This window comes from Sinohyriopsis cumingii, chromosome 14 (genome assembly GCF_028554795.1).
Source record: "Sinohyriopsis cumingii isolate HCF-2022 chromosome 14, ASM2855479v2, whole genome shotgun sequence".
Classification (NCBI taxonomy): domain Eukaryota; kingdom Metazoa; phylum Mollusca; class Bivalvia; order Unionida; family Unionidae; genus Sinohyriopsis; species Sinohyriopsis cumingii.
The window spans coordinates 83389314-83405306 of NC_142974.1; the positions used below are offsets into that span (position 1 = coordinate 83389314).

The window sequence follows — 15993 nt, forward strand, 5'->3', positions numbered from 1 at the left end:
AATTTATGTCGATAAAGAGCACACTTCAAGTATTACTCTAGGCCGCCACAGTATGTTACCTCCCTCTTTGATGACAATTTGAAAAACTGCACTTGATGTAGGAATACATGAACTGAAACTAATTTAGGCACTAGTCCTATCTTGAAAATGTTCAGGCTTAGCCGATTAGGGCTCATTCCATCAAGAGCGTGTATTGTACTTAAAGAAAACGCGGGATATTGCTTGAAATGGCTCCTTCAACGAGGTAAATAACAACTACGACATAGTGTTTTACACTTTAATAAAGTAAATAGTGCATGCCATTACTGAAACCACTATTTATTGGGATTTATATGCAATGGTTTCACATACCAATTAAATCCTAAATGTAGATATTGTCTGCAAACGGTCGTATATGCCTAATCATCCGAATAATACTGAATCTTGTAAGATATTGGTCTTTCTTATCGTTGGGTTGCATTGAAACTAGATAATATCAACAGTATGGGTCAGGGAATTTCTCAGTCGAACTGATAAACCCAGCCATTCTTTCACATATTGATGAGGGGCCCAGAGTGGCCGAGTGGTCCAAAGCGCTTTCCGTGACGGATAACTGTCATCTCACCTCTGTCTGCGCCGGTTCGAGCCTCGGATTAAGCCAATGTGGGTATGTGAGAAAGCTTGCCAGAAGCTTATCATGGATCAGTGGTTCTTTCCAAGGTTCACTCGGGTTCTTCCTCCACCATTAATACTGGCCGCCATATATAGACTATCGTGTGCTGGAAAATGGCGTTGAACCCAACAGCAAAAACAACAACATATGTATGAATCTACTAGATGTTGGTAGGCAACCTTAGTGGGTTCCGCAATTTCAATTGAAAGTTGCAACACATGAGTTGATGACCTAACCGTAGTTAACATACGAATACAATATAATGCTAAGTCGGATTGCCTTCTATTCATGCTAAAATCATAAAGTAACGCAGCGCCCTAGCTTATCATCAATATTCACCCAAGTCTGGTCTTCTATCTAATATTTGATCTTTTTCTTCTCAGATCAGCTGATTACCAAATAAGTTGTTGCGCGCCAGTCCCAAATTAATGCATATACGTTTCATGACCGGAAGTCATTTGTCGCACAAAATGGTGCTCACAGTGCAATTGCAATCCTTTTCCCTCTGATTGGTTTGTAAAACATCATCAACAGAGCCTAAACAACTGGACCATTCGGCATATGATGTTGCTTTTTATGAGATATTCAGCTTGCAATGACATATTATGTATACTGCTATGAGTGGCTACCCATGCTTTCTAGCCGAATGTTGGTAGTTTGTCATCAATTTACTGTGACACAACTGTGGGTGTAGAGACCTCACAGACATGCCAAGAACAGCCCATGCACAATACACGTATTTCATGACATTTCAAGCATTGCATTTCTTTACTTCATAGGGGCCAATTATGACCTGCACCTGGCATCTTTTTCAATGCAGACACATCATATAACAAGGTTACTCTTTAGCGACTGATTGAACCCCACCAAGCAACTATCCTCCGAGGCACATCTAATTTTATTCATCGGACCTATTAATTATTTTGTCAGCTCGATTAACCATCAACTACAATGATGTGCAGTCTGAGATAACTACGATAATGCAAATAATAAAACTGTCGTGAATTGGAAACCGCCCTCCCGCTTCCATTCATTTAAACCTTGAAGCGGACAGGTCGTTCATTTGTATCACGTTTTTTTTCCATCAGAAACAAGAAACACTATGATCTAAAATTTAGTGAATGTTTCAACGTTTTACTGGCACTAGTATAAGTAGTACAATATATGAAATAGCTAGCTTGCTATAAGGTTAACCACAATTACGTTTTGATTAAGTCCCTCTGCTTTTCAAGGAACGACGTTTATTATACGGACCAATTTAGATTTATATAAGTGAGGCTGAATCGGTTTCTTTACGTTAAATCAATTCCTTCACTGGAAAATATAATCGATTGTCAGAAGTGTATCTTGTATTATTTTATAAATAAGCCGCAACTCTAGGTGAAGGTCTACACACATGTATCCTTGATAAACCAAAACTACTGTTTGTAAACCATTGTATCGATTAAACAATTTTCGCATACATATTTTTCACTCTCCTTGTGAGAACTTAATGCATTAAGCTCTTAGAGTCAATTGCAAATAAAATCGATATTAATACCTGCTAAAAATAATTATACTCAAAACAGTCAGAACATTGACTATACAAGTATCCCTCGTTCACGGTCTACAATTATTTTCTCTAACTTTCATCCTTTAATACCGCAAAGGTACTTCCCATCACGATGGTTGCAGATTCAAATGTTACATATGTGTTTTCCGGTCATTTATACTTTCATCAACTTATCATAAGTAATTTGCTATGAAACAATGACGATATTTTTAATCACGCATATTTCATTTGCACCAACTAGTACAAGGACGATAAACCCTACAAACAAATACCAACTGTCTGGACACTCGTGACGGGTCAAGAAACGTTGCATCACCAGAAAGGTGAATTATTTACGGTGAAAAATTAGTCGTAGTGTCTGGTTAGGGAAATATGTAAAGTATACACTCTTCTAAGTCTATTCAAACAAACCGGTTGATTTTTGTCAGGATACTTCACCAATACAATATAAAACACAAGAATGATAACGTTCGTGATCACATTTGAAAGCCACAATTGAAGCTTTGACGCCTTCTTGTTTATAATATTATTCATTCTAAAAAAATATCCCGACAGAAAAAAGGTTTAAGTTTTTAAATTAAATGTGTATTCCTTTCTTGCTTTTTGGTTGTATTGTTTCCCTTTGTTGCATTCGATTCTGGTTATGATCTAGAAGGGAATTTGACGGGGACTGGCACATGCCATGTAACGTCGTTATGGCATTAAACTCATCCGTATATAACTTTGAGATTAACCAACATAATAAGTCAAAAGGCAGATATCAACTACTTCCTCGGTAAATGAAACATGATACAATTTATTGTTGCAAAATGTTGAAAAATATTTTGGTCACTCTTCATTTTGAATTATTTTTAACTTCTTTACATGCCTAGCAATTAAACTTCATGGCATTTTAATACAGTCTTAATTGGTCTTAATTAGTTAATCTATAATTCATATACTATGTTTTAGAAACTAATATAATAAAATACAGTTTATTGCATAACGTTCGTTGCATAGGCACATTCTGAAGTAATTGTTTATGTACTCATTTGTGTATTTTGTTAAATAATTGAAAGGTTTCCAGTCTGGACGGATACATAAAAGGACGAGTCTCAATATGGTAGGTACTTTCTTATCACATGCATGTAACTCTTTACGAATTAAGACAATCAGGGAAGGTGCATACAACGTTAATTTCGCAGTGTAAGATACCAAGAAGATAATGTATTTAACTATTTGTATTGATTATGGTACATCTATTCCATTTTCTGACTAAATGAGTGCATGTTTGATCACATTGTATTTGCACTCATCAATTTTGCAAACTCTGTGCCGGACATTGCAACTGTGGGCTTCTTTACGAGAGAAAGATAACATGTATTATGTTTATTCATTTTTCTCCAGATTTAAAATTGTAGTATCTGATAGCCACACACATTGTTCAAGACTGCCATATTAACTGATATTTAAAAATGCTTAGATCTACTGCAGGCCATTGCAAATCATTGATCAGCTTACAACAATGTAAATCGCGCAATTATACATGTTATTAAATGCAAGCCTGAGATTTGCAGACTGCAATTAATATAAATACTGGGTTTGGCGTCCAGGTAAAACCTAATGAAAATAATACAAAATATGAAATATAAACAATGTAAAGCAGTTATTTTCGAGATTAGAATAGCTTCGTCGTGTTTGAAATCGGATGTTTTTGGTAGAATTATGTTATCTGCTACAACATAATAGTAGCAGCATGGCGACCAGCGGTTAGACAACATCATGTTAATTTAATGCCGGATCGTGACCTCTTCAGCATCATAAATGGCGATGTATTTGCACAGACAATCATGTACATTTCTGAAACGTGCTCGTTGGTAATCGAACTTTAGAGTGTCCACCTCGGATGCGGGAGGTCGTGGGTTCGATCCCAGGCCGAGTCATACCAAACACTTACAAAAATGCAACTAACAGCTGCCTCGCTTGGTGCTTAGCATTAAGAGGTTAGTGTTAGGACTGGTCGGCCTGGTGTCAGGATAATGTGACTGGGTGGGACATCATGCTACATGTCTGCGGCATGATGCTCCAGTGCTACACATCACTATAAACTGCCACATTGCAGACATCGTAGCGATATGACTGAAAAATTGTTAAAGCTACATTAAAAGTCCAAATCACATCACACATCACAGTAATCGAACTTTGTATTTGTTATACTTTTCAATGGATTCCCGGAATACGGGTGCTAATATCACATTCGCTACGACACGATATTTTTTGATTAACATGATACGAAAACGCATGCTTTGGAATAATTTGAAGCAGTCATTTTTGCTACCTCTAACGGTTAAATTTTGCAGAACAGTTACATATGATAACCTCAAAATAAAACATTAATGGTATAGCGACATTTTGGGGATAACACAAATGTATGCGTTTTTCCCCGCAATTTACAAACTGCCATGTGCGCAAGACAGAGAACGAAATCACTATGGGTAAGTATTTCAAAAATATTTTCGATAGGGTTTCAATACAAAATAATTACTCGCTGCGATAAGCTCTCATTTGTGAGTTGTCTTATTTAGAAAATTGTTCAAGTCTAAACAAAATATAACTCGTGGACCCTGAAGCTTAATAATTCATTTAGAATCACAAGACCCTCATAAAGAAAACGTTAGGGTGCCACATTTAGTACATTTTGGAAAGTACCTTCTGTTTCTTTTAAACAGAATGGTTCAAATGTCCGAACAAAATGTATTTTCTTTTGTCAATCCTAGGTCAAGATGTACATATAAATAGGTATTGCAGAGCAGAGCTGAACATGAAATCAAACGATTCAGACATATCCAATTGACACGAAGAGGAAACATTCATGTGCTTGGTCCGTGTAACACACTTGACGTATTTTCTACAACGCATTTGCTGACGTTTCTTTATTCTTGGACATTTGATGTTCCACCAGTAAGGTTTGCGCACGAGACCGATTTCGGAGCCTTATCGTACCTCCGATCCATTGGAATATGAAACATTTCTCATCATTTCGCAACACGTTAGCATACTAATGATGGTCAGAGTAATTGATGTAGTGCAAAATTGTAATTGTGTATCATACGACAACACTATCAATAACAACAGTAATAACAGCGTCAATTAATACTTTAAATATACAAGACGATACTAAAAAACATTAGGCACAAGTTTTATTTGGATATTATATTGCATATGTAATTCTTTCTCAACACCATACATAGCGACATTTAGATACCCTTTGCAAAAATAATTTCATCTAAATATTTATGTAGAATACGAAAGATAAAAACAGATACGCGAAATAATTTGTATCTGGACATTTGTATCTTGTCATAGACAACCACATTCTTCCACTACCATATTTTCTAAGCACGTGCTTGTTTTAGTTTTCCCATTATAGTATTCGAGGTTTAAACATGACAGCTTGGTTGGGACGCAGCAAGGCTTTTTGAAGCCGGTTAGTTTTCTTGAATGTAAATAACTCAAAGTGACCGAACGATTTGTAAAAGTTGTCCAATTCAGCGGGTAAGGGCACTCTCCTTGGCAATAATATATATTGGCTTCTGGTGGAGTTCGGGTATATTTCTGCAATGCAAATAAATATACATTTATTATTGTATATCTCAGATTCCGCACACTTTGAAATTAGCATTGTGGCAAGGAAATACTATATTGGGAGAAAATATCACTGAGTGTCACTATATTTTGTCGCCACGAGATGTTTGAATGACATAGCATCCTCTAGCACATACTACATTTTTATATTCCTTACTTCCGTTTTACATTTATTTTCAAGATTATGATTTACGATTTTTTCAGAATTGAAAGGAATCTTAAAGTGTAAGACCAATTATACCGCTATACTAAACACTTTGACTGCAACGTTGTTAAATAATAATTCTATTTTTTTTGTCGTGGAGTAGCGTCTTGATGGTGAGGACAGGACCCATCTTCCATAGCGTGCAACGTTAGTTTGTCTTTTGTAAATGTGTCAATAACGTTTTATAAATATTACCTTATACAAATTAGATCAACTTGATAAAATGATATTGTTAAATAAATCTCGAGAACCTAATATAACATAGTACAAACTTCAATAACGCTTTCAATAAATTAGTGTTATATTAGTCTTAATAATTACTCTAAACGCATGTATCTTCCTTTAATATATGGAATGCACTATTTTGGAAATATCATCTAATTCCTCAAAACATCATGCCTCATTGACCATATAATAATGATTAATGTATATTGGTTGTGCACATTTTGAAACAGACCTAGATGTCAAACATATGCACTGTGGTTATTCAACTCAATTGGCAGCACATGTATGACTCGTGACAATTCACTTTTTGAAATTTTTGATAAGTAAAACAATAAGTTACAAAAACTAAACGAAAACGAGAAGTACTATAATGATAAACATTTGTAAGTTAAAATATGTACCGAATTATTGAAAGAGATGGAAAAATCGATTCTTCTGCATTTCTGATCTTCCGGCACCTCGCGAGTTTCTATTATACCTGTGAAATTACAAAATCAGCACATTATTGATTTTTGTCAAAGAAAAACTAAACTTATACTGATAAAATAATTATTCATGCAGCATCCCACCTCATTGATGAAATTAATGTTCTCAGTCTATATATATATATATATAAATTCATCAATATGTTATCATTGACATTATTAAAGACTGAGTCTGCCGATTGATTAGTCACAACATGTGACCTATCCTGCAATTCGCTCGTTGATTTAATATATTGTGAGCTTGTTCATTGCTGGGTTAATTTGGTTTGGATAAATATTACAAATCTTAGGACGGTAAATATTTGTACTGGTTCACAAATGTACCACATATATTATCACGAATCATGTAAAGATGTGTTTTTGACTGAAACTGAATTGAACGTTTAAGAACTATTCTTCTCATACTTGTTGATATCTATTTATTGTTAGCCTGTTGAGATGGTTCGTTTTTCAATATTAATGAAGAACTGATCAATGACAGCTGCAATATCTTTTCTTCAGTTTCTTTCTTACTACCATAACTTGTATTGTACATGCATTTGCAAAAGTTCCTTTTCCGTTGTACATGACTATTTAATATGATCATGATCAAAACGTTGAATGAAAATTAGAAAATAAAAACAAAAAATATGCATTTGTTTCACAAATTGCAGTTGATATAGTGCTAATATATATATATATATATATATATATATATATATATATATATATATATATATATATATATATACACACACACACATATATATATATATATATATATATATATATATATATATATATATATAACCAACAATAGACCATAACAATTTAAAGAACTACCGCCCATTTTCTAATCTCACATTTATATATAAAAAAAATCTTAGAAAAGGTTGTTCTATCCCAGCTTGTATCTAATCTAAATTCAAGCAGTCTGTTTACCAATGTACAATCTGCATATCGCATTTGCCACAGTACTGAAACCACTGTAAATGTAGTTAATGACATTATATCTGCGTTGGATAGCGGAAAGAATACAGTCATCACCCCCCCCCCCCACCTTGATTTGTCTGCAGCATTTGACACAATATACCATGATATATTACTTCACCCTCTCCAGCATGTATTTGGCATTTATGATAGAGCATTAATGTGGTCCAAGTCCTATTTGGTCAATAGGACACAACGTGTACCTGCAAATTAAATACATTCCAGCCCAGTTGATATATGTTGTGGTGTTCCACAAGGTTATGTTCTTGGACCTGTTCTCTTCATTATCTACACTCACTCGCTCTCAATTGTCATAGGACATCATCCAGTGTCTCACCCACTGTACGCTGCTAACACCCAACTATACAAATCTAGCCCCCAACTGAAGTTGCGGCTACCATTCAAGGTGTAGGGAGGTGCAGTTCTGATGTGAAATAATGGATGACATGTAACAAGATGCAGACGAATGATGATACAAATGAGGTTATTCTGATCACAACACAAATAATGTATCATTCAAATTCTATACCTTAAACAATACATATTAGTTTTACCAACATCTAATTCACACAATCAGTACGAAACTAGGCTGCATATATTGAGCTGAGACACATCAGCGGAATTCGCAAATATCTGTCAATTGATACCACTAAACTACTTATGTGTTCATTAATACTTTCAAGACTGGACTATTGTAACTCATGTATGTCTGGTTCATCTCGATATCTGTTCCAGAAACTTCAAAACATTCAAAATACAGCAGCTCATATCGTACTTAGACTACCACGATCAGGGCACACCTCCCGGCTGATCTGTACTTTATACTGGCTATCCATTCGATCCAGAATCAAATACAAAATGTATTATATGTGCTACGTTTCACTGTCGGACTCTAGTCCAACATACCTATCCGATCTCACCCATATATACACACCAGCAAGATACTTACGCTCGTCTTCTGACAATCATATCCTCATTATTCCCACTATGAAAACAAAGTCATATGGACAGCGTTCTTTTTAATACCAGGGCCCAGCATCGTTTAATGAATTGCCCACTGAACTTAGACACAAAAACACATTGATCACATTCAAGAGGGCTCTCAAAACTCACTTGTTTCGACTGTAAGAACAAACTTAGAGACCTAATAATGTTTCCTATCTTACATATTATCTGCATATATTTGTAATGATATTTTAATTTCATGGTGTTGGTTTTTGTAATCATATCATTATATTTTTTTTTTTTATTTTATATGTGTTGCATAATGTTTCAAAGCCCTGCTAACTTATAAAGATGTGGCGCTATTCAAAGTCCTTATTATTATTGGTATTATTATTATTATTATGTACTACTTGAGACTATAAGGCATTGCAATTTGGTTCTTCTTTTAAGATAATAAAACATACATATAGATACATATACATACAAATATATATATATATATATACATACGTACATACATACATACATACACATATATAATATATATTGACCATATTTAAGTCTCACTTATAATGCATAGCTTCTAACGGCTTACCATGTTAACCTTTTACACTTTTTACACTTTTCCAGAAATATCCCTAGAGTTATTTAGTTGTGCTGAATTTACACATTATAACGTTTTCTAATCTACATAAATACTAACTTTGATAATATGCAAATTCATTGTTGATCACAAGTTTCTAAAGTATTGGTAAAATGAAATATAAATAGAACATTTTACTGCAGAAATGCTGACAAAAACATCCAGTCAGGTGCAAAGATTTTGCATCAAAATTGAGTGTGTTCCGAAGTTTACAAACCAGAGATAGATACGATGCAATGTTATTTAGCAATTTGACCAAGTTTAAATAAGAGTAAAAAATATAGCTTTAAGTAGTAAGAGAAATAGCCATACCCATGCACAAGGTTCTCATTAATAACCTTGGTCCCATACATTATCAAGTTCATGCATGGTCTGTTCAGATTTACCTATTTTTGCTGTTAGATTACAAACATGGCATCAATGAGGGTAAATACATGTATGAAGTAAAAGGTAAGGCCAGCTCAATAATATGCATTGACTTTGCTCATTATCAAAATTGTCGCAAATACTTTAACATTAATCTATATACATATTATTTTCATACGAGAAACATAAGTATGTCTTCCATATTCAAAACAAACTCAATCAGATGTAAAATATCCCTCAATAATATGCAATGATGTGTCATTATTTACAGTTTCTGCTATATTGATATTATACATATAGTTTCTAAGTTAGGTTTCAATTAGACCAGAACTACGTCACACAGTTCGGCAACAAGGCCAGCGATATACATGCATTCATAGCGTTCATCATCTCAGCTTTCCTATATTTTCAAGTCGAATATAAATTTGCGATACATTCAGCTCAGTATTAACACAGTCATTGACTAACAAATTCCAAACAAATTAAATCAAATCCATTATCACTTGACGTTATATCTGATGAGCTAAGGCAAATTAAAGAAACTATTTCTAAGATACATGCATCGCTACCTCTCATTTATTTAATATGTCGAATGTCGATTTCAAACTTATTAGACTGAAATACCGTTTTGTCTTTTCATGCATATTACTACTATATATTCCGTGAGAGACCGTGCCAACATTATAATTTATTTCTTTTTTATATTAGACTTAACTCAATTCCCATTAGCAAGAATCAAGACCATATATATATATATATATATATATATATATATATATATATATATATATGGTCAATTTACCGTATAAATGAGATAAATCAATCATAATAGTTCTATCATTGCTCTGTAAACCATTAGTAAACTATGTAGCCGCATCAATTAATATACCAAGCAAATCTTGCCATGAATCTAATATAATATTCCAAAATACATAATATTCAACGTTTATGTTGTTGTTGTTATTGTTGTAGGGTTTAACGCCATTTTTCAGCACACGATAGGCTATACATGGCGGCCAGTATTAATGGTGGAGGAAGAACCCGAGAAATCCACGGAAAGAACCACCGACCCTCGAGAAGCTACTAGCAAGCTTTTTCACATACCCACATTGGCCGAATCCGAGACTCGAACCTACGCAGACGGAGGTGAGATGACAGTGATCCGTAACGGAGAGCGCTTTAGACCACTCGGCCACTCCGGGACCCCTGAACGTTTATGATTATTGGGTCTAAAGTTCAGAATTATATATATATATATATATATATATATATATATATATATATATATATATATATATATATATATATATATATGGATATTCAAGTCTAATTATATATAATCACATTATGCATTGTGCAGAACATTCTATATTCCTCAAAATCGTTACGCAACATTATTAGGTATCTGTCATTTAATTAATTATTTATTGCATTTGGTCATTTTTTTTATTGCATTATAGGGAAAAAATTGGGTGTCAGATTTTACATAAATGATATGTCTTAGGACAGTTTCAATCCCATCACAGACACTATATTATTTTTATGTTTAGTGTTGAAGTGCTCTTTAAGTAATGTTTCTCAAGGCTTGAAGTTAAAAAGGAACTTAATAATTATCCAATTGAAGATGCATTCTAGTTATTTAAAAAGAAAAAATAGGTCATAACTACCTTTATATAAAATATGTCGTCAAATTATAGTTTTATAGCAGATTTACACCAAAAACGTAAGAAGAGGAACGTTTTTGTAATCTTGACAAACGCTGAAATCAGTATCTCATTTCAAATGAACAAGTGTCCGCTTAAGGCTAACGTGACAGTTGATGTAGTATAGATTATACACAGTTTGTGTTATATGGTTATGAAATATATTTGGATCGTGACGCATCTAATGGTCCAGTACAGGTCATATTAGCTATTATTGGAACATTTCCAAGATAAGGACTATACAATTGTAAGTGTATATTCAACGTCTCAATGATTTTTCAAACATGCTGCATATCAAGATGGAGAGGGAAGTATTTTGAAAGGTTAGCACATGCTTTAACACTTATTTCCTATTGACAATATATTTTAAGAACAAATGGTTTCAGGCCAAATAGTTTACCATTACGCGGTATAGATGATTCATTCATCTTTTGCAATCAATTGTATGATCGCACTGCATTCGAAATATCACAACTACAGTTACGGCTTGTGTATTTGAGCGAGGAACAGATTATTAATAAGCATATACTGCCTGGCAGACATTAAATGAACAGATAAGAACTATACTAAAATGCAGACCAAAGTTTTTGAGAGAATGGAAGATAAGTCACCATTGTTATCAAGCTGTAATATCGCTTCCACCAATTCAGACATTGCAAGATCAATTTCGGGTAGAAACACACTGTCCGCCAGTGAAAATAAATCAGGTACTCTGTCAAAATAAAACTAATAGAGCTAGAATGGATGAAAACATAATATATATATATATATATATATATATATATATATATATATATATATATATATATATATATATATATATACAAATATATATATATATATATATATATATATATATATATATATATATATATATATATATATATATATATATATATATATACAAATAACATGCCTTGATAATGCTGGTATAAAGCAAATTAATATATCATTACTGTATCAAAATATGATCCACCCACCAATGGCGCAATACTATGCATATATTGAAAAGCTTCGAACTATTTAAATTCGTTCGATTCCAATATATCGATGATTAATTTCCAATAATTAATCCTTAGAAAGTGACAAAAATATCACCGTTTTCTAAATGAATTTAACATGGAACCCTTTGTTGTTTCGTGTCTCCACCCGTATCTTATACAATGTACAAAATACAAAGAAATATGGAGTGAGAGAGAAAAATATTTTTGGTTGATGAAAGAGTTTAATGTGAACGTGCCCCAACTAACCGACAAGAAATATGGTTTGTCGTAACGACATATTTACACTTCCCTTGGGATATATAAAAAAAGAAATTAATATAAGCAATGAAACAAATATGCAATAGCCTGTTTTGGTTACGGGCACACGTAACAAATTTTATTCATTCTTGTTGTTGTTATTTCTCAAACCTATTTAAGGTTCTAGATACTGCTTAATATTAGTTAAATTATGACAATATCCAAGTGTCGTCTCTCTCTCTCTTTCTCAATCGATCAATCGATCGAATGGTTGACCATTCAGCGTTCAAGAAGGTAACGAAGTAACTGTACTTCTCTACTGTCTTCATTAAAATCATATTTCATGTATAAATCATAAGTCTGATTCATTTTGATTAACTCAGTGGGAATACAAATATAAACTCAAACATGAAAGCAAGAAACTTAGCACTATGCATTGATGACGTTTGGTAGCGGACACAATCGGCAGAGATGTATGTTCATTCACTCGGTCAATACACATTACCTTAGTCAGTCTTAACCCAATTCAGGCTGCAAAGCTCGTGTTCAAATGTATACACATAGCGGTATATCGTTGATAAAGCGTATATACAATACGCACACACACACGCGCGCGCACATAAGCATTAAAACTAAAATGACTTTTAAAGTGTAGGTATAAAGCTGTTTGATATACCAATACTTCAGTATCAATCTTAACTCCACTAAAGGGAAAATATGTGTACTTGTATGTGATGTAACTAAACTACTTGTTTCCCTTTTTTGAAAAATGCGTACCTCTCGTGTGATATTATTCATACAGCGTACATACTATATATATATGTATTATCTCTCCAAATATATATATATATATATATATATATATATATATATATATATATATATATATATATATATATATATAAGTTGTTTTGTTTTTCATTTTACCTCGAATATATTAATATTTACCTACATATTGAAAGTTGGAGTTATTAACTAATTTCCCATTCGAAATGCCTAGCCGATGTTAGTACTGTAATGAGATACAGCATAAGTTCATTTAACCTCTGAAAAACATCGTATTAAAAATGTTTTTTTTCTGGAAATGAATACTATCTAAATTACGCATCCCAGCAATTAAATTACTTTTCTTAAGTGTTTGTAACTCCTACATTAAGTATGATATGTATTGTTAACAGCATTTCAATATTTAATACCATTTGAGGATACCAGTGAAGGGTGGCTATCAAGGGAGATAGAGTTGGTTTTGGTGTTGTGTGGTTTAACGCTATTTTTTAGCACACGATACATGGCGGCCAGTATTTATGATGGAGGAAGAACCCGGGAAACCCCGGAAAGAACCACCAACCCACGAGAAGCTCCTGGAAAGCTTTCTCACACACCCACATTGGCCGAATCCGAGACTCGAACTCATGCAGACAGAGGTGAGATGGCAATGATCCGTAACGGAAAACGCTTTAGATGACTCGGCCATTTGAGACCCATCAAGAGTCAAGGGAGATGACTAATCAATTCATTAACAACTGTTGTGAAGCAACATTAAACATTTGTATATGACGTTTATTAAATATGGATTCTCTAATATAAACTTAAACTATATCATTGCATTACAACAATGACCATATTCCAATAAAATGTGAAGCTGTCTCATCGTTTAAATGAAACATTATGTATAAAAGAGATTAAGACAATAAGAGACAAAATATTTCAAATATCCACCACTTCTGTTGCACAGGACATAAACATATAGGATATAATGACTTTTAAACCAATAAATTAATTTCAGTACAGAATATAGTAAATTATAGTGCAAAGGTGAATATTGATGTTACATTTACTCCAATGCAGATAGTATTGATTATACATGGAAAACTTAGAATAATAACATTCATAATTACAAAACTGCACAACTAGTTATGCCATATATATAAACTATGTCAATAATATCGATAGCTAAATTGTATTTAGTCTCGCCTTGAGTCAAATTAAAATATATGGGAAACTAGAATAGTTACCTACCTCATAAGATACAGACAAACCAATCCGACAAGTGTCAAATACATCCTCTGGAGAAGAAAAAAAAACTAATTACAAATTATTTTTATATTGGAATAGTAATCTTGTCCCCTTGCTAAAGCATATGCATTGTTCTTCATTAAAAATATCATTAAATTAAATTTTGAAATGAAATATGACATACAACATTCCAAAAATATATTATACACTATTGTATTAACCAATTATCTAGCGTTTGAAACTTAATCAGTAAAGAAAACAGCTTTAACGAAATTGTGATAAGATGTCATAGTTCCATGTTATATTACACAAGATAATAAAGCTATTAATTGTATGTGTTTAGAAATATAACATTGTTTTTGCTGCCATAAGATTAGATTTCTTAACAAATACATTTTATTTTGAAATCTTAAATCAAATGCTCGATTAGTAGCGAATGCATGATTATGCTTGAGTGTTTCTTATTTAGATTTTTAACTTAGCTTTAACAATGTTTCAATCAGGTATATACGATGTCTGAAGTGCGGCAGTTTATAGTGCCGTCTTTCATGGGGTCATCATGACCCAGACACTTAGAATCAATTCCTTCCCATTTACATTAACCTGACAGCAGGCCAACCAGTCCTAACAATAACCCTTAATAATGAGCGTCATGCGACGCCGCTGTTAGTACCATTTGTATAAGTCTTTGGTATGACGAGGTCGGGTTTCGAACCCGAGGTGAACGCTCTAGCAACTAGGCCAACTAAGATTTTGATTATATTTGAAATCTTATTTTAAATGTTTTCACAATAATATTTTCAGGATTATATATCATTGTTACTGCAAATGTTATTACATTGATGAATTAAGTGTTTAAACTATCGCTAAAATATTATTTCAAACTATATTTCAAAATGTTATTACACTGATAAATAAAATATACTTTTTCAAATCCTATCAAAAGTGTCATTTTAAGGTTTTCCAAGCAGGAAGTAATTAGTTATTTGAGCTTAACTAAAACATCAAAATGATTTACCGACAAACCATATCCTCCTGTTCAGTTGAAGACTCACGAATGATCAAAGCAGGCTATACTTGCTAGAGTGCAATCTGCCTTTTATATGTTACCTTGAATCTATGTTGTCTTAACTCTACCCATGTCTCAGTTCATGTAGCACGGGGTGTCCCTATAAATAACTCATATAGTAAGCACACCACAATCACGTGTTTATTTCCTTAATATTGATGTAGAGTACGTGCATAATTAGTGTCGTCGATGCGTTAGAACTTTTGGAAGGAAACCTACGACCTCGAAACGTCACAAAGGATTTTATTTCTATCACATGTTTCTGTAATGAATGGAACAAGCCAGCTACATCACAGTG

The 15993-nt window shown here is 33.2% G+C and overlaps 1 protein-coding gene across 1 annotated transcript; it reads right to left on the reverse strand.

The window, feature by feature from the left end:
* Positions 1–5386: 5386 nt before the first annotated feature.
* Positions 5387–15778, reverse strand: LOC149784246 (nodal homolog). The gene is made up of 5 exons (XM_089933247.1): positions 15645–15778; positions 14630–14676; positions 11981–12081; positions 6660–6736; positions 5387–5798 (listed from the first exon to the last, which is right to left on the reverse strand). Exons 2-5 carry the CDS (start codon positions 14671–14673, stop codon positions 5544–5546), a joined length of 477 nt encoding a protein of 158 aa, XP_089789373.1. The 5' UTR covers positions 14674–14676; positions 15645–15778; the 3' UTR covers positions 5387–5543.
* Between the last annotated feature and the right edge of the window lie 215 nt (positions 15779–15993).